The 19,411-nt window shown below is 39.6% G+C and overlaps 1 protein-coding gene and 1 pseudogene across 10 annotated transcripts; one reads left to right on the top strand and one right to left on the bottom strand.

Moving 5' to 3' along the window:
* The first annotated feature begins 39 nt into the window (after positions 1–39).
* Positions 40–13,357, top strand: LOC148702385 (transcription initiation factor TFIID subunit 8 pseudogene; annotated as a pseudogene). Of its 7 annotated transcripts, XR_015968592.2 has the most exons (4): positions 40–433; positions 545–1,823; positions 8,334–10,395; positions 10,668–11,448. The product of XR_015968592.2 is annotated as a transcription initiation factor TFIID subunit 8 pseudogene, transcript variant X6 (transcript). The 7 variants fall into 7 exon arrangements; XR_015968589.2 differs by having other exon boundaries at positions 160–1,823; XR_015968590.2 differs by having other exon boundaries at positions 192–1,823; positions 10,336–10,395.
* On the bottom strand, positions 10,587–17,806 carry LOC103704579 (protein LONGIFOLIA 1). 3 transcript variants are annotated; one of them, XM_039115778.3, is made up of 6 exons: positions 17,591–17,728; positions 16,978–17,134; positions 15,986–16,053; positions 13,667–15,901; positions 13,098–13,251; positions 10,587–11,386 (listed from the first exon to the last, which is right to left on the bottom strand). In XM_039115778.3, the coding sequence occupies exons 2-6, from the start codon at positions 17,129–17,131 to the stop codon at positions 10,587–10,589; spliced, it is 3,411 nt and encodes a 1,136-aa protein (XP_038971706.3). In that variant the 5' UTR covers positions 17,132–17,134; positions 17,591–17,728. The 3 variants fall into 3 exon arrangements, with proteins under 3 accessions (XP_038971706.3, XP_038971705.3, XP_017697631.4); XM_039115777.3 differs by lacking the exon at positions 17,591–17,728 and adding an exon at positions 17,273–17,371; XM_017842142.5 differs by having other exon boundaries at positions 16,978–17,806.
* Between the last annotated feature and the right edge of the window lie 1,605 nt (positions 17,807–19,411).

Below are 19,411 nucleotides of genomic sequence, written 5' to 3'. Positions count from 1 at the left end.
CTCGTTTTTTTATATTCGTCCCATTTCTCAAATCCAATCACAGAAAGCCACGTTTCCGTAACAAACTCCCCAGAGCTACGCCTCGCCGCTAGATCTCGGACCTCTTTTGCAAGGCAAAAACCTCCCCTACTTTGCCCGAACCCCTCCCCCTCTATAAATGATTCCCCCCTTATCTAATTTTCTTCGATCTCTCGCTCTCGCTCTCGCTCTCTCGCTAGGGTTTTTCGAAGGTTTTTAAATTTTCCCCTCCAAAAACCCTAACGGACGACCAAACCCTAGTTTTTTTTCGCCTATATCTTGAACTCTGTGCCACAAACCCGAGATTTTTTCTCCCTGTTCTAGGGCTCAATCGAACTCCAAGGCGGCCGTGCTCTTCGATTTCCAGCTGCCGAGATCCATGGGGGGAACCGATTTGTCGCCGCAGAAACCCACGGTGAGTCTCCGAACAGTTCCGAGCTCTCCCGGTCTTCCTGTCCCGCTCCGTTTCAAATGCTGTTGAAATTTAGGGTTTTCCAAGCGTATCTCTTCCGAACCATTGTTCCAGATCGGGCGCGGTGTTCAGTTCCGTGTCGAAGCTGGTGAAGCGCTGGATTCAGGACCGATGACAGAATAGTTGAATATGAGCGATGGAGGCAGGGAGAGTGGAAGGGACAACCAGACCACCTCGAAGAAGAGTAAGGTATCCGGTAGTGACGAGTTCGGCCGTGCCATTGCCAAGATCGCCGTGACTCAGATCTGCGAGTCGACTGGGTTCCACAGCTCCCATCGCTCTGCTCTTGATGCGCTAGCAGATGTTGCGATCCGGTACATATGTGATCTAGGCAAAGCTGCAAACTTTTATGCTAATTTATCCGGGAGGACAAGTAGCAATGTGTTTGACGTCATTCAGGGACTGGAGGATCTGGGTTCGTCGCAGGGGTTCTCCAGTGCATCAGACGTACACCGTTGCCTGGTCAGTTCAGGTGTTGTTCGAGAGATCAGCCAGTTTGTGAGCACGACAGAGGAGGTTCCATTTGACCAACCTGTTCCCCGATTCCCAATTGCTCGGACCCCCAAGCATACACCTAGCTTTGCTCAGATTGGGGAGGCTCCTGCAGGGAAGCACATTCCTGATTGGCTGCCGGCATTCCCTGATCCACATACTTATATCCACACGCCAGTTTGGAACGAGAGGGCTACAGACCTCCGGGCAGATAAAATTGAACAAGCAAGGCGGCGGCGGAAGGCTGAGAAGACTTTGCTAAGCTTACAGCAGCGGCTTGCTTGCAATGGTACAGCTGGGTTTGCCCCAGCCATTGACGCTGATGCTGGGAAGGGAAAGCAGGTTGTTTGTAGCAACCCTTTCGTGGCCCCACCTTTGCCATTTGGGGAGAAGGAAGTGTCAGAAATCATTATCCCAAACGACGATGCTAACAAGAAGTTGTCAGTGCTTGAGACTTTTGCACCTGCCATCGAGGCAGCAAAAAGTGGGTCTTTTATGTCCTTGATTAGCAAGGAAAGGGTTCTTCCTAGTGAAAGGCCTCCGGTGCATTTTAAGTTTGGAATTCACAAGAAATCCATAGCGGTGCCATTGTTCTCGAAAACTCTGAATGTTAAAACAGATTCCTGGTTCCTGAGGGATGATGGGAAGGATGACAAGAAGCGGAGAGCAGAGATGATACTTAAAGAATCTATGGAGAACCCACAGGAACTTGCTCAGTTGTAGAGTTCATTTTAGATGGGTTTTGCTGATGTGGAGTTGTGTTACTGTTGGCATGGTGTATCAAGATTGGTGGAACTTCTATCTCAGATTTCTGATGGTTTGATCCATATGAGAAATTGAGGTATGTGGAATGTCTCAATCAGGCAGTAACCTTTGCCTACAATCTCTCTCTCTCTCTCTCTTGAATTTTCTCTTTCTGAAAAAGTGTAGAGTATCCCTTTCTTGACATGCCACGATGAGTGATAGGCATAATCTTTCCACCCACATTTTTTTTTCATAATTTCAAGTTTAATACCAAAGTGTAGAGGCCAAGGATGTATCATCTATGTACCATTAATTAAAGTGTGAGTTAAGAAGTGAACACTAATCATGCACTATGGTATTATCCGGAAACAAAACTACTAATCTGAGCCTGGGGGACCATTTTTTTTATAGATCAAAAAGTTTATGACTTTGCAGATTCTCTTACTTGTGACATACATGGTTCCTCATGCTTTTGCCTGTTTAAATGGAAGACATAATTTATTTATCTGCTTAATGTTATGGAAAATCCTTGCTTGTATTTTTTTAACTGTATCCAAAGCTGAGCCAGCTACTTTTTGCTTGCAAATATTCTCCCTCAATATATCTCTGTTTCCTATCTTTTCCGTGTGAAGTTATACTCTCTGGTTGAACTATTTTAGCTGTTGAAGTTCTTACCATTATTCCAAAAGATAGCTATTACAATGATTGTCAAAAGGGTTTTGGGTCAATTTTGTCACATTATAATTTGCAGAACAACCAAACAACACAACTACCATTGCGTATGTTATGACAGACATAATGACTATATGATGGATGTTATTGAATCTTTGTTTGCAAGATAAAATATTGTGATTCATTTGTAATATTTTTGTTAGTACACCTGACTGTTAATGTGAGAAAATTATATACTATAAACAATGTTGAATAAAATCCATTCAAAGATTGAAACGCACAAATAGAAGCCATTACCATTACAGAGATCCAGCAGTTCTTGGGGCCCATTATGCTGTAGTAATGGCCACTAGGTGCACCTATTCTAATATATGACAGAAACATGCAATGCTCCACTGACTCATACCTCTTCCTTTCATGTCACAAGCATTAAGCTACTCCAATATCCATGTTGGATAGGAAGTCAATTTAACCCCCTTTATTCTTAAAGCTTTTAGAAGTTGGTGTGCTATATATTGCAGCAGCTCTAGCTTCATTATGGACTGGTGAATTCTCCACTGATCAGTGTATTATCTGTTGTTATTGTAAGTCTAATGTGATGCATGTTCTTCCAACAAAATCAGGATGCTCGTCATTTAGCATAACCTCCTTCTCTAGAATATAAAAAAGACTTGACATACGTTTGTGATGGAGATTGAGAATGTGTTATGGTGCATTGAAGGGCTGCAACAGGGGATCTTTCTTAGATTTAACTATAGTTATCAATTTTTTTTTGTTTCTTTATAGGTATTTTCAGTTTTAGTGGATCTTTTACAATCAAAGGCTGATAGTCAAAGATATCAGATTTTAATTGTTAGCTTGGTGAGACCCATTTACTGTAGTGGAACTGTTCAAGCACTGTTCACGCTATAGTAATAGTGAATGGTAATCGTGCCTTATTAGGGCCATTTTGGAATTTTAAGATAGAATCAAATTAGATTTATTGTTACGTTATAAAAAGGGACTCTTAGAGTTATTGACCATCTTAATTTTTTGTGGTAGAGTGAATCTTTTGCCATCAATGGTTAGATTCTATTGCATCATGATGAGGCATATGGTGTAGGCTAGCACATCACAAATGCATTTTTGGACTAGCATGGTAAATTGATACAATGCTTTAGGTATTACATGTTGGGATCATCCTTGCATAGAACTAGCATGGAACTTGTCAAGCTGGCTATGCCGGTGCTTGACATGCATTGGCATGGAGCTGTGCCACATGCCTAGTTAGGCACTGACATGATATGATCTGATTTGCGCCTGTTAACATGGATGACACTTTAATCCTTGATATGACATGGGCAGCCATGTTTTGATATTTTTGTAACTGACATTCAATTGCACTTGCTTGTTGCTAGGGGTGACTTGAGTTGTGCTAGGCTGATAGCTTGATAGGCTAAGACCACTTGAGATTGGGATTTCTCCAGATATATAGTAGCTTGGGTTGGACTTGATCGAATGAACCAAGTTTGGCCTAGCTATGTAGTCACTGGGAACTTGGCCTAGCTATGTAGTCACTGGGCCATGAGCATATTTATGCATGATTGAACAGTAGCTTGACACCATTATCTATGTAAGCCTTGCTTGTAAGCTCTACAGCACATTTAATTTAGGCGATGGGAAATAATGGACATAGATGAACAGTAGCTTCACATTCACGTGCCTTAACTTGAATCTCATGTTCCATATAAACAGGGTCAGCATAAGAGATCAAGTGGGATTTTCATCAAGTATGAGTATATTTGATTGACTCTCAACTTGATGCTAGTCCTCCAAATCAGTGGCAATTCCTTTGCCAAGGCATTTTCTGGATGAGAGAAGAGCTTTCTGCAACACCTGAAAGACTTGTTTGAGGGTAGGGTAACCTACATTGCTGGTAACTCGGCCTAAGCTCAGGCAATTAGGGGCCAATCCTCACAAGTTCCCATAAAACTGGAAAGATGTTATGCAATTAGGAAAGAATCCGAAGTGTAGTCAGTTTGCCATCAGTTTGATTTCTATCAATACAGATGCAATACCTCCTTTGATATACTTATTCCTTAACTATCTTTCCCACTTTTATCACATGTCCCTATCAAATTCTTATTTTTGTATATGCAATTTGTTTGGTTGGGTCCTCATTATTGCTCAATTTCCAGACCATACAATCTTGCAAGGCTTATTGCTATTTTATACTTTTCTCCCAAGTATTTAGGGTGTTCTCCAGTCATAAAACAACACAAGAAGTTCTTCATTCAGCTCGTTCTATTTTGTGTATCCCATCTTCTGCATAGTAAATCCAACATGTAACAAGACAGATGACACTGTGGCATCTTCATGTTATCAATATCGATTGGGGCCTTATTTCGATATTCAGTAAAATTGTAATCTAAAGATTCTGCTTTTACTCTATTAACTAGAGGCCACGTGCCTTGATCAAGGTTTTGAATTAGTCGACAAGCCCCATCTGTTAGAGAGAGAGAGAGAGAGGGAGAGAGAGACTAGATGAGGTTTTGCTTTTTCTTTTTTTTTTTGGGTCAAATCTTTTTCTTTCTTTGGGCCAGCGGAACCTGTGCCCCCAAGATGGGAAGGCTTGTATTCAACCCACATGCTGGACTCAAGGCTTTCCCATTATATATAGAATAGTTTTGAAGCCCTCATCTGTGAGGACTTTTCTTCCCTTCTTACCCATCAACAATTATCATCTTAACATATGTGACAAGTCAACCACATGAAAAAGTAATGAATTCATCTATGACTACTGTAAAGCGGTTGAATGTAGTTTTGACCCTTCGTGTGAGCATGTCATGATTGAAATCATCATTTCATACAACACTATTATTTTCCCATCATCATTTAGAATCTCAGCAATTTCAGTGTACCTTGTGTGCACACCTTTCAACTTCAGTACCCATCAAGTCGCTTTCTTCTTAAAAACAATAAATAATAACAGTAGTAAAAGATAATAAAGTAAATAGCTAACATGTCAGCTACATAATTCATAAAATATAGTTACTATATTTTGGATGGTTTAAAGGAAATCTGGTTGGCATGTACTCAGCATGCCTATTAAAAAGTAATGCGATGAAGTCTATTTTCATGTAAAATCGCTCAAATCTTCATCAAATGAATCCCACATCAATATATCTGACTGTAAACATTTTAGACAAAAAAGGTTACGATTTCTTCACATCATTTTTGATGTAAAATCAATAATGCATGGATTGTGAATAAAAATCAGAAGTGGTATTGTTATGCCCAAGCTTATGTCACTGCATTTCTTAGTGTTAAACTGTTCCATTATTGAACCTGATTATATTGTTTAGTTGCAAACCTGAAATATGGTACTTATTGAATCATGTCACGCGATACGTATTTTCACTTACACCCTGATTTAAGTGCTGACATTCATGTTGGCTATATCTTTTGGTGCTGTTGTAAATTAGGATCCTCCAGTGAAAAATCTGAAACCATCATCCATCTGGGTCAAGTTTCTGTAGGCAAAATGTGAGGTTATTGAGATAAGCAAAGAGTCTATATTCTTATTCTTTTTCCTCTATTATAAAACAATTTTCTTTCCATTTCTTGTCTTCTAGTTTCCAAATTGCAGCTACATAGTATCTCTTTTAAATGATTATTGTGCATCTGTATCACTGGGGATTGTTTTAAGCAATTCTGGCATAGACAGGTTTGAGGCAAGGCATTCAGACTCTTAATGAGGTGAAACTCCAGCCTCAATGTTATGCGTTTTCCGCTAACAAAAAGGAAAATATTTAGATGGGAAGAGAAAAATGTGCCAAAATAGCATGTGAAAAATACAACTTTTTGCCTGATATTAAATTAGAATTTGCTATAGAAGAGTGTGATATTGCATAGTCCAATTATGCTCAATTCTTGATGTAAATATATGAGGTTTTCATGCATTGGTTTGATATCATGATGCTTTGCTGTCTACGTAAATCTAGAAACGTACAGCTGCAGATCCCACCATACACAAGACTGGCATTTGGTTTGCACAACTTGATGCAGATATAGTATTCAAAAAATTATAGTATAATGTAAATCTGTAATGTGAAAAGACAGTAACGCTTGAGGTCTCTAAATGAGTTTGTAAGTTTCAGGTACATGTGTCATTTTACAGTGTTGCCATAGAGCCTGAAGAAGGCTTTTTTCTAGGACCATCATGTGACATGTGGTGAGCCTCTCAAATGCATTTTCAGACTGATTTGTAGTTAATGAGAAGGGTCAACGGATGCCTTGGGGCCATTCATCAAGGGGGTCGCCCCCATTTATCGCTAATGACATGTCTTGTTCTTATACATCAATTAACTAAATGTAAATGTACTATATTAGTCATCAATTATCTTTCTAAATTTGCTCTCTGAAATATCCTACAATTTTTCCATCTTGATCATTAACCTCTCTAAAAATTCGCCCTCATTCCATTTTCGTCTTTGTATGTGGTCAAGACTCATTTTAGTGAAGCATAATGATGGATGAGAAGTTATTAATATTAGAAAATGTTAGGACGCGGAGTAAGGTTCGCTGTACCGGTACCGGACTCTGTACCGGTGCCACATTAGCATAGTTTTGGTACGGTATGGTATGGAGTTTTTTGGCGTACTGAGGGTCGGAATGCGACCGGTACCGGTACTGGTACTGAACTATTACGATATGGTATGCCCGGTACGGTATGGTACGACATACCATGACATGGAGATTATTGTAGAAACTTAGGTTCGCCTCCAATCGGATGTTGACATGTTATTTATGATTCGTTTGGTTTGCGGAAAAAGAAGGGAGGAAGCTATGGTCAATGAAAAAATAAAAAAAAGCCTCTTATTTGATTGAAGTTTTCAAAAAAGAGAGATAGAAAAGTAGTATTCTCATGGGAATAAGATTTTCATTTTCTTATTCTCATGTTTCATGGGAAAGAAAAACTCATGAGGAATATGGAAAAACTACTTTTCTACCAGTTGGAAATTGAGATCTTTTTTTTTTTTTGTTGAAAACTACCTTTAAATCATCAAAATCCATAAATAAGGTCTTTCCCTTTATTAAGGGTATAATAGATATTTCACACAACTTTCTCAAGAAAGTAGATGCTCAATCAAACATAAGCCACTTTGGAATAACTATTTTCCCATGGTCAACCAAACATGTCAAAATCATTTTTTCAGGCATCTTGTTTCCAGGATTCAGCTTCCTAGAAAAAATATTTCAACGAGAAAAAATTCTTCCCGTGAACCAAACGAGTCCTTAGGGTAATTGGGACATTGCTCTCGATGAATGCCCTTGGGGCGCTTATTAATGGGACCTAAGTTAAACTTTAGAGGTCGTTTATTGGATATCATGGAATTAATATTGAATATAATATCGTTTCATGCATTTGAAACTTGGTTGAACATGTCATCTCACTTTAACTTATTATTCCATACTGCGAAATGAAATGATCTGGTGGAAATCAGTGATCCATCAAAATGTTCTGTTAATATAATGAAGTCTAGCTTAGATAAGAATGGAAGTATTGTGACTTAAATGTTGATAAGTCTGCATTTCTTCCTGCTTCATGTGTCAAGTAGATCACATGATACAGAATGGTACTTGTAATGTGCTGAGTTGATGGTGCTGTTGCTGCTGCCATGACAGTGTTTATTTAAGTTTGTTTAGTTTAATCTCTAAGATAAGGGGGCAACAAACCACGAAATAGTCACATTTGGTGGCATCTTCTATGTTCTGGCAGCCTCTTTCCTAATATAGTATAAATAAAAATCATAAATCTATAGAACTTAGGGCCACAACAAAGTGAATATATTTAATGTCTAAAGTATACCATTATATGTGACTTTTCTAGTACTTGGTTCAACCAGTCACCAGTCATATTTGGAAATGAGAATGTCTCTGTCATCTTTTGCAGGTCACATCTATCTGATACAAACATTGCTCAACTTGTGAAAAACTCAGATTACGAGTGAAGCTTCTCTTGCAAAGTCAGATCAGTAATTACCTGCCCATGCTTGCACTTAAGTTAATGACCTCATAACCCGATCCTTTGGCTTGAATGCCTTAGCAAAACAACTTTACCCTTTGTTAAGAACCATCATAATACAGCAGCTATGTGGGGGCTGAAATTTATATTTTTAACTATGCGAAACAAGTGGAGACGTGTCTCAATTATGAAAAAAACCCACCAACTTTACCCCACCATAACCATGTATTTGTGGTTGGCTTACAAACTCATTGCCATAGTTTAATATCAATCCTTGGCCTTTTCCATCTAGTTTCAGGACCAGCATCTGCAGCACGGCTCGTCGTACCGGCCTAAATCAGGTGGTACAGGACGTACGTATTGTACCAGTTCAGTACTGGTATCTGGTACGGATGGCGTACCGACACTCGATATGCCAAAAAGATCCTGTACTGTATTGTACCAATACAGTGCTAATGTGGCTCCGGTATGGGGTCCGGTACTGAGATGGCGAGCCTTGATCTGTAGTGTTTGCGGGAATATCTTAAGCGTAAATGTTGGGAGGATGGTCTCAGCAAGTGGGTCCATTTGTTCCATGATGGATTGCAGAGAGCTGTTCCTCGTACTCCTGGAGACCTGTGGTGGAGGACGACAGAACCCCTGTTCCTAAGGACGAAGGATCATAGTCCAGGAGATCTGTGGTGGACGCTAACAGAAACCTGTTTCTAAGGATGAAGGATTATAGCCTCAGACATTATTTGGCGAGGTCAAATGAAGGAGTGTGGCACTCTGGCAGGGCAGTAATTTCTTCCCATGGCTCATAACTATTCATTATGCATCTGGTGTGTTGAACTGAGAGCAACTACATTTCAATCATTCAGTTTATGGTTTTGGGCTGCAACCTGATTCAAATATTCTTTGATTATTGCTTTATGGACTTGATTGATTCAGCGGTGCAGTGGGTGGCTATGGGGCATTAGGATGTTGTGAGGGGATTGCACCTCATGACCTGTTCCAATGTTCTAGGCTTTTGGCACAATTTGTTAACATATCTGCACCATTATTTATAGTCACATGTACATCAGATTGCTAACCTGAATTACCAGTGCTAAGGATGATTATAAAAATTCATTACATCTGCTTGCTCATGTTGAAGATAAGAATGTATACTATTTTGCTTATATAAGCATGACAATTGGGAAGAGCTCTGCTGGATGTGACAGTGGTTTTATCTCTATTCCTGGTTGTATATCTGCAGTTGGTTGTGTATGCTCAATTGCAGGTTCTCCTTGCAATTGTATGCTATATTACATCTACGATCAGTTTATTGCTGTGGTATCTGAGCATCCATCCAGCTGTCACAGCTTTTCTAGCTCTTCCTGGCTGTGGTATCAATATTCAAGATACCAGTGAAATCAAGTTAATTTGGGAATCTTTTCTTTCTGGAATTGGTAAATGTTTTGGCAGCCTGTAGGCTCTTCTACCTGCCAGAACCTTAGATCTTGATGACGGTGATAGGTGAGGTGTGGCATTACAGCTGATGAACATTATATTAAAAATGCCTTTCACCTTTATTATTCAATTTATAGTTGTTCAATGGAAGACTGCATGACACCTCATGGTTATTAATTCCTTTAATATCTGTGGAACATTTGAGATCATTTTGTGTATCAATAATGGTGTCATATATGATCCCTTTTATAAGCTGTGGAGCTAGTTACATTATATATGATTGATCAGGTTACAAATAGGCTGCAGGTAGCCTCCTGTCCAAGGCTGGCGGCAGGTAGCTGATCGCCTGCCTTGAGCCATATGATCGGATAGTAGATCCCAAATGATTAAGGCAGCCATAGCAACTGAAATGTTGTACTCCTTTTGCATTAAATTATTCTCATCTGATGACTTGAACCCTCATTACAGCTCATGTACATGTATGTGCTTTCTGTCCCAGGTAAGTGTGAAACGGGAAGCTGACAACAGCACAGACAATAAATTTTCATCTCATTTTTATGTAAGGGTTATGATCTTATATTCTTATGGTTTGATTCCATCAGCCCTCAGTGTAATGCTTAAATATTATGCAGCAGATAAGCTGTACAATGTATGGATAGGAAAAGTTGTTTCCTTTGCAAATTATTATACCATAGGAAGTCAGGTTAAAAAAAAAAAAAAATCATAACAGAAGATTTAGACTACTTTTACTTAGCAAATGGTTGCCTCTGCTGCCTGCTTGCCTGTTTGCAAACTGGATGCACCTTCCCCGCTGACAACCTCATCAATTAGGTCCTTGAAGATCGATCTTTCAATCTCCAACACAACATTTGGCACTTCTGCACTGAATTCGTTCCATCCTTCTGATTGCCGCAGCACATCTTCACCAGATATCAAGTTACTATCATTGTTACAGCGGTCACTTATTGAGCTCTCGGCTTTGAGTTGCTCAATCTTGGAGCACAATTCCCTTAGCAGGTCCTGACCACCATGAAATCTGGCAGCAAGCTTCCTGGCTTGAAGCATCAGGTAAGGGTGAGAGCCTGGACTAGTCAGCTCCAGCTTCTGAATTAGTAGTTCATTTACCACATCAAACAAGAGCTTCCGATGAAGCTTCTCTGGCCCGGGCTTAGGCCTGAGACTGTTTTCATGAACGCTTTCAAGTTTGGTGAATGAGCCTGACTTTGTTTGCTCGAGGACAAGGAACAAATCAGGGTTGATTGGGTGGCCTGAAGGGTGAAGCTGATTGGGCATGGGGCCTGCAGGTCCCCAGCTGATATCTTTCATCAGAAGACCTGAAGCCAGGAGTATCTCAGACACAAATCTCTGGTCTGGGCTCCGATGTTCACACAGTGATGCACGATGATCTGTGGCTGGAGCTTCATCATCAGTCGAACTAAGCTGTCTGAGCTTTTGAACCAGGTTAATGTTCTCAAGCTTCTTGTGATTGACTTTAGAGCTTAACTTGGGTGATGAGTTGTCAGGCAATGCCGTCGGATTCTGGCGGTGCTCTGAAGGTTGAATCTCATCATTATTCATCAATAAATGAAAATGATATGACACGCTTATTTCTCTTCTCTAAGTGCCACTTAATATGATTGCTAACATACATAGAAAAAGCATTTAATTCTTGGTATACAAAAATATGCATATCCTACAAATTTATCACATCAGTAAACCCCAAAAGCTTGTATTCGATATATACATGGGATCAATAAATATTACCAGGTATGTATGGGCTACTTGAAGTGCATCTTTATGTGTATATGCGAATCAAGATATGAATATATACATCTCTTGGTGTGTACGCATGCATGTGCTACAATTATATCACATCGGTAAATCCAAAACAATGGTATGTTAGGCCTCCACATCTATGTTCAGTAGTTCATGAAACATTACCACTAGTATTAAAGATTAGTTCGTGCATAATTACAAGCATATTGAATAGGCCATGCTATCTTTGGATTCACATATTGCTTGAGACATCCAGCTGTGTTTTCCTGCAACAGGGGGAAGACAGCTGGGAATGCCTTCTCTTTAAGCAGCAGTTATAGACAGACCCCTTGAATTGATCCATGGGTCATCGCAAGATGTGGCGGGACCCCGTAGTCGCAACTACTGCGATGCATAATATAAATTGCATGCTTCTGTTCAACGAACACATCACCTGGATGTCAGAAGCTGGTGTTTCTGAAACTGTGGGAGGTGTTCTCTTGGCAATAAACTAGTTCCTGTGTGTTAAATGACAGTAGGGTCAGCTACTTACTTGGCATGTCTCATTAGTTCATTTAGTTGTCAATTACCTGCTTGTTCTATTTAGGCAACTGACGGTTTATAGTGCCTGTCCCCTGAAATACAGTTAGAGAGTGGAGGCCTCTGAGGGAAGCTGGAGGAAGTGTCCACTTACTCTGCGGTACCTCATTTGTTGCTGGAGTCCGTTCTGACCCTTTATGTGCATGAGCTACAAAAGGATGTCTTTGTCTGTTCATCTAGCGGCCAAAGTATATGCTGAACCTAGCACTGTTCATTATAATCGGTAGGTACTTTAAGCCCCAATATTCTTATTATAGATGCTCATTCACCAAGAGCATTTAGCCCTTCAATATCGCTTAACTAAGGGAGCTTCACAAGTTGATAAATTAAGATCTCAAACCATTGAAGTAGCACTAATATCAAGTCTTACTTGGATTGCTCCTTTAGTCATACATGGAGAACTTAAGGAGAGACCTAAAAGAGCCTGCTAAGTGCTTGCTGCAGAGCAGGTGCTACTTTAGAATGAAATGAGTGAAAGTCAAATGTTGTTAACTTAAACTATATTAGTTTAATATACTCTACGTGACACCTGGAATTCAGAAGATCCTATGTCAGAGTTTTCATCAATTTTACTAGCAGCTGTTTGAATTATGATTGGTGAACCTTGAGAATCGTTAATCTGAAGCTAGAGTGAGAAATAGATGAGTGAACTTCCTCAAAAGATAGGTGAGTGAGCCTATTTCGGATACTGGTGACACTATTTTCACCTCAATGAAAGATTGGCCGCCATGGCTCCATGTAAGGCAAAAACATGTACCGTCACCATGTCTAAAGAACTTCATGAATTATTACCTTTTTTGCTGAATTGAGGGGAGACTGTCACCATGTCTAAAGAACTTCATGAATTATCACCCTTTTTGCTGAAATGAGGAGAGAGAGAGAGAGAGAGAAAAACCATCTCCTCACCTTTGAATGCATTTGGAGTTTTGCTGACAGCAGAAGGTGGCATGCCATCCTGGTAAAATGAAGCATCTAGGACAGAGACTGGGCTTGGATGTTCAGGAGCAACAGTTGCAACCTCCATGGCTGCAACATCTTCATTCAGACTATGCGAGGACTTCTGAAGCAGGCAAAGAAAATAAAAACATGAGACTGATCAACCATGTGGCACATAAGCAAATAATCAAGAACAAGGAGCTATTATAAACAAAACCTCAAATTTGAAATTCAAATATATAATCTAGAAATGAAATTTTGCAGCACAACTCCTCTCAAAAAAAAAAAAAAACCAAAACTAAGAAAAATTGCATCATGGAAAAGCATACGTAGCAGTTAAGAAAGACAATCATAGCCATGACTCTTGTCCTTATTATCAATATAGATAAAATTTTAGAATTTATAAAAAACATTTAACCTGCATTTATTAAAAATATTCAATTTTAGAAATTTTTTTGGCATTATTGTTTTTTTTTAAACTGTAAACATAATAGAATTTAATCCGAACAAGATTAGGGTCTAACATGTGATGCGCATACCTTCTGCTTTATGACTGAAGATGTACTAATGGCATTCCTTCTTGATGGACTCCGGCTGCCCTGCTGTAAGCAAGAAAGGTTCATCTCTGCAGACCTATCAGCACTTGTTACTTCTATATCCACTTGTGATGCCAAGCTTATATTACTCTCTGACCATAGAGATCTCTCATCGCCTGGGTGACTCAGACTTCTCTTTCCGCTGCTTGTATCATTCAACTGGTCATCCTTCTGCTGCGCCTGAGCTGGTTTCTGTCTAAGTCTGCCTCTTGGAGAAACTGATTCCAGAGATTGTCTATTGGCAGAACTCCTTTGGGACTTATTTGATTCAGAAGAAGGAAAGGGGGGACATGATCTCTTTTCTGTTTCATTCTTTCTCTCCTGTATTCTTGGACTAAGAGAACCTGAAGTCTTAACTGAGCTGCCATTATTTTCCCTTGGTGAATGCTGATGCCTAGATGATAACTGCTCAATCTGAACACGAGTTTTCTGCATACTAATTTCTTCAGTCTTCTTAGTAGATTTCTTATCCATGGAGAGAAGCGGCTGATAAGTAGGCTCCCTGGGGCTGGCCTTAGGAGTTTGGTCTTTGACTCTCCTGTTGTTTGTGGAAGTCATCTTTCTATACATGGAATGACTAGTCTGCAGTTTCTGAAGACCTGACAAGCCTTCCAAAGGAATAGCTGAAGAAGCAGAAACACCTGATCCAATGACAGATTTTGCAGGCTTCATGATTACAATAGGAGAATTGTAAGCTCTTGGAGTATTGCTTCCTTCCATTAATGTGGGGAATGGCTGGGTGCTATGTAGGTTACAGGTTGATTTGAAATTATGATCATTCCGAGCTGGAAATTGGCCACTATAGTTCTTAGAAACTGATACTTTGGAATGCTGATCTTCACCCTTCTTGGTTTCTAACAACCCTTTTGCTTGCATTGCATCGAATATCTGTTTAAGATCCCTGAGGTCCTTATTGGATTTGTGGAATTCAAGCTCCTTCAACCTTTTCTCTATTTCACTGTAAACTGACTCAGGTTGCTGCTTCAGATGTGCTTCTTGGGATCCAAGTTTTGTTTTCTGGGGAATGTGGATTGTTTCCTGCTGTGTCCATGGTGCAGTTTCAATCGAGAGCCTTGAATTATTGACAGGATCAGACTTCTTCAACCGTGGAACAGAATCCTTAAGGGAGCTCTTTGGAGAGTGTAAGAGGTGATCCTTTCTGCTATCTTGAGTTGCTTGCGATGCCTTAGCTATGGGATTCCTATTTCTTTGTCCATTGAAAGGATCATTGGTTTTGCTTGTATAAGTTTCTGTCAGATTAACTGGCTTCTGACTAGCCAAGCCCATGTGGGGCATCGGTTCCAGGCCCATGAGCTTTGCAACGACACTGGTAGGGCACTTGTGACTTCCCCATTCTTGCTGAAAATTTGAAGGTGTGGATACTCCTTGGTTGATACTACTACTGTCCGAATCCTTCAAAATTGAGTTTGGTTTCAAGTCAAAGTTAGAACTTCTTAGAGAGCCTTCCCTGCTATCTAAGGATAGCCTAGGAAGCTCTTTGAGTCTTGAGACAGGTCTGCTGACATCTGGAGAATCCAGAGAAGGGCATGAAATTTCTCTTCCATCATAAGAGAGCCGTGGAGCTTCCCTCGATACTGGAAAAAAATAAGTATCTTTTTCTTCGCATGATGATCTTGGTTGTTCACTAGCCTCTGAGCAATACCAAGGTGCTTCTTTGAGCTTCACTAGTACTCGAAGGGATTCACTGAGATCATCAGGCAATCTGGATTTTCCATCTACACCAATCACGTAAGATCTATCTGCAGACTTGGACAGCTGCATGAGCCTTGGGGAGTCCCTATGCTTCAGCATCCGGTTCTTCACCTCCTCCTTTGTTGATGTTTTAATTGATAAACTGCGAGTTTCTCTGTGGATAGAGTCCTTAACAACATCTCGGAAATCAAGGGACTGGCGACCAGATTGAACTGATGCATATGATGGGTCACTGAGAGACTCATAGTAAATAGCTCTGCTAGTGACATTAGAATTCTTCAACCCGACTGAATTCCTTATTGATCTCTCTAAGAAAGTTCGATCCATAGAGGAAGGCTTTTGTCGAGTTGATCCATTACACTCTAGAGAAGAAAATGATGAGCAGGATGAGGATGAAAAAGAAGTTCCTGATGACTCCATTGAAACACCTTGGTTCTCATTTGAGCTTTTGCTGTGATTTTTCTCCTGAAACATAGGTTATATGATCATAAATCCTCAGAAATAGCAGAAAAAGAAAGAGTTGTCATGACATCCAATTGGAAATCTTACCAGAACAATCTGTGGAGTGCATGCACCGCAATCTGCTCCAACACTACTGCTGTTTGAAAGGGCATGGCCTGTACAAATGTTATATGATCAATTAGGAGAAATAGTCAGGCATACACAGGGAAAGCAATAGAGAGCCAAATCAAATATTAGAAATGACAAGTAACTCTATCCAAACTTAAAACAAAAGAGATAAGGTAAAACACATCAAAATACGGACCAGGATTACTGGGCATCATTTCGAGAAGGTAGATATAGATATATTCTGTGAACTATCATTATCTGTACATAGACGGTTCATAGAGACAACGCATGCTTAATATAACTCTGTAGGCAGTAGCCATTGGATTATAACAGAGACGCTAATTCGATCACCTTGCTTATTTAACACCATTAATTTCTACTAGATTGGAACCATAAAAGGAACAACTATGAGAACTCGATGGTTGAGTATTTCTACTATGATTGAAATGATGAATTGAGCATTTCCCGTCCCGATGGTAGCATTGATTGTCAAGTTGGTAATAAAAAGATGTGACATATAATTTTAATATCTCAAAGCAACATGTATTGTGTTAGAGATGATAAACATTTAAAAGTACCATACTCAAGAGCAGACAACGGTCGGAGTAAGAACAGATATATACTTTCAGAGGATTGGATGCAGATTTGCAGAGAGAAACTTCCTATAGTTAAAGAATAGAAGCTTGGAGACAGAATCAACTAGAAAACTATGGAACACCAAATCATAACAACTTCATTTTGATTTACAAATCCCAGCACCTCTATGTAGAATGAAAACTTTCATCGAAAAAAAAAAAGAAAAAAGAAGAGAGTGACTGAAGAAACTATGCTTCGTAATTTTTTGGAAATTAGCCAACCACGGTTCCCACTAAAAGTTTTGGAAATAAGAAATACAGCAATGCAGCAAAACTACTATTAGAATGAACATGGGTTGATATCATGTAAGGAAGTAGAATATGTTGGCCAGGTACCTGAAGGAAACCTCTTATGGTTGTGTCCATTGAGGCGCCTTCCTTTGAAGATATGGTATCGGTCCAACATCTGAAAGACGCCATCGACGCACCCAATTTGCTTCTGCGCCTCCGTGTTTTCGTCAGCAAATGTATGAAGGAATTTTGCTGGCATTTTCTGAAAGCCAAATTGTAGGATTAGAGCCTACGGTGAGAGGCTTGCAGAAGGTCCAGAATTGCAGTTAAAGAATCTCCTACAATCCTGAGGTGGTAACCCTTCCACAATTCCTCATAAAACCATCCACCCAATCATTACCTATAAGTAACACACAGCCCAGCTTTCATGGGACCAAAACCTCTCACTGCATTAAAATTTCATTACAGAATAACAACCTTGGGCTCCTTCCAACTCATACACAACCAAATCTCATTACACTGAGGCCTCTTCCTTCAAAACCTTCACAGTAGTACAGGAGAAAACGATTCCTATACCAATCTCTATCAGTAACTCAGAAGGTACATAAATGGAAAACCCAGTACACCAAGCCCCTCCTAATTGCTTCAAACCTTCCAATGAGAAGAAGAGGGGCAAAAAAGGAGGACAAATATATAGAGAGGAAGGGGAAACTAACACCTTGTTCACCTTCAATGCCTCTCCAGCAGTGCACCAATATCAGCAAGCCCAAGAGAGCAGCTCTAGGGAGCACCAAATGAGAAGATGGTGATGGTAAATACTTGGTTGGCCTTCTTATTTCTCTCTGTCACTCTTCTTTTTTGGTCTGGTCCAGTTAGGAAAAGCAGAGGAGGAGATGTGAGATCATCAAACGAATCTAATGATCCCCAAGGGAATGAGGAGTTGAGGTGGGGGGAAACAGGTTTGATAAGGTGGGTGTTTTATGTCCCCAATGATGAAGAGGCCGCAAGGGCTTTGGTCCCTTCACATCAACCCACGTGCCCAACCATGCATAAGTTAAGTACGTTTCCAAATTTCAACTACTTTGTCCATCTTTCACATCTAGATTACTTAGAACTAGAAGAGACCACTCGTAGAAAACATATCCATTTAGTTCTGATATCCAAGTTATTTCACATTATTATAGCATGGTTCTTAGCTAAATATTGTACTATTATATAGAGGTGGTTCACCTCTATGTGATCTCTAATCGTTCACAGCAGTTGTCCATGAGATGGTGCATTTCTTTTCTGATCAATTTATATTCAAATATTAAATCATTATCATGGCGCCCACATTGATAAAAACTTATCATCCAAAGGTTCTTAAAGCTTGTTTCATGTCCAATATATTAGTTCTAAAAAATGATTGAAGAATGAATGGAGAGAAGTGTGAGCACAGTGCATTAATAGATGATGACCTGCGAAAGACGGCAGTTTTTGACAAAGGCGGGGGCATGGTGGATGTGGCAGAGGAATCTCACATGCTACCATGTTCTTCTCGTTCTCCCTCCAAATGCCACCCGGAGAGGTTAAAAGACTGCAGCCTCTAGGAATAAAGAGGGGGAAGTATTGGGTCTTCTCTTAGTTTACATGAAATGATTTTTTTACGTGTGCTAGAGGTTCATATGATTCATTTAGATCTTGATTTTGGCTTGTATTTTAAGGGATTATAGTGTAAATTTTAATAATCCATATTGCAAGTATTATGATGTCATCATTCTTGAAAGTTGCAAGATTAGAGGAGGCATAGTATGTTCTGATTATATTTGATCTTCAGCATATAAATTTCGAGGGCGGAATTCAATTAAGGGGAATAATTTGGTCTTTAACAGTAGAATTGATTTTCTCTTGGAGTGGTTCAGTTTGCTCTTCTCAACCTGGGTAGCAATAGTTTAAGGACGTGCTAGAGCCCTGCAAGTAGCATCCGGACCCTTCCATTTAAAAACAATTGAAACTCTAATCAATGAGTAAAACATGAGCCGCATCCATTAATAATCATCTACGAGGAGTCGTACAAGCATATATTCAGTCAGACATTAGTTATGCAATATGTAGGTCTTGAACACTTATACAAGATTAAAAAATCTAAGTAATACTTTTCAGCTAATTTTTTTGGGTAAGGTCTTAGTTTGTTGCAAATAGTATTAGAGTAGATCCAGCCCATGACTTATGTGGAGTAGGGGACACTGCAGCATGGGCCCATTTGGCCTAAACACATGCTGATGGTGGTATTTATGATTGAATATATGGTATTTATCATTAAATTTGGATAGATTTAGATCTTTAGTCCGGTGAAGATACTAGAGCTTAATTAGGAAAAGTATGTGAGGATCCAGGTACACGTTTGGTTCTACATTGGCTATACACCAGATAAATCTTGGATACTCATACAAAGATAAGGAATCCAAATAACATTTTTCGACTAGTCTTTTTGGATAAGATCTTAAGTCGTTATACCTCTATCATTCAGAACTTCAGATCTTAAAATTTTAAGCGGAGA

Source organism: Phoenix dactylifera, chromosome 9 (genome assembly GCF_051530095.1).
Source record: "Phoenix dactylifera cultivar Ajwa chromosome 9, Ajwa_hap1_PhDact_Kaust_v1.1, whole genome shotgun sequence".
NCBI classification, from domain to species: domain Eukaryota; kingdom Viridiplantae; phylum Streptophyta; class Magnoliopsida; order Arecales; family Arecaceae; genus Phoenix; species Phoenix dactylifera.
This window is presented reverse-complemented; position numbering and strand designations above follow the sequence as displayed.

Coding starts and splice junctions, on each gene's coding strand:
- LOC103704579 (XM_017842142.5), bottom strand. CDS start 17,131: ATGCCAGCAAAATTCCTTCATACATTTGCTGACGAAAACACGGAGGCG. Junction 13,252..13,666: donor CTTCAGTCATAAAGCAGAAG/GTATGCGCATCA, acceptor TGCCTGCTTCAG/AAGTCCTCGCATAGTCTGAA. Junction 11,387..13,097: donor AACTCCAAATGCATTCAAAG/GTGAGGAGATGG, acceptor TTCAACCTTCAG/AGCACCGCCAGAATCCGACG.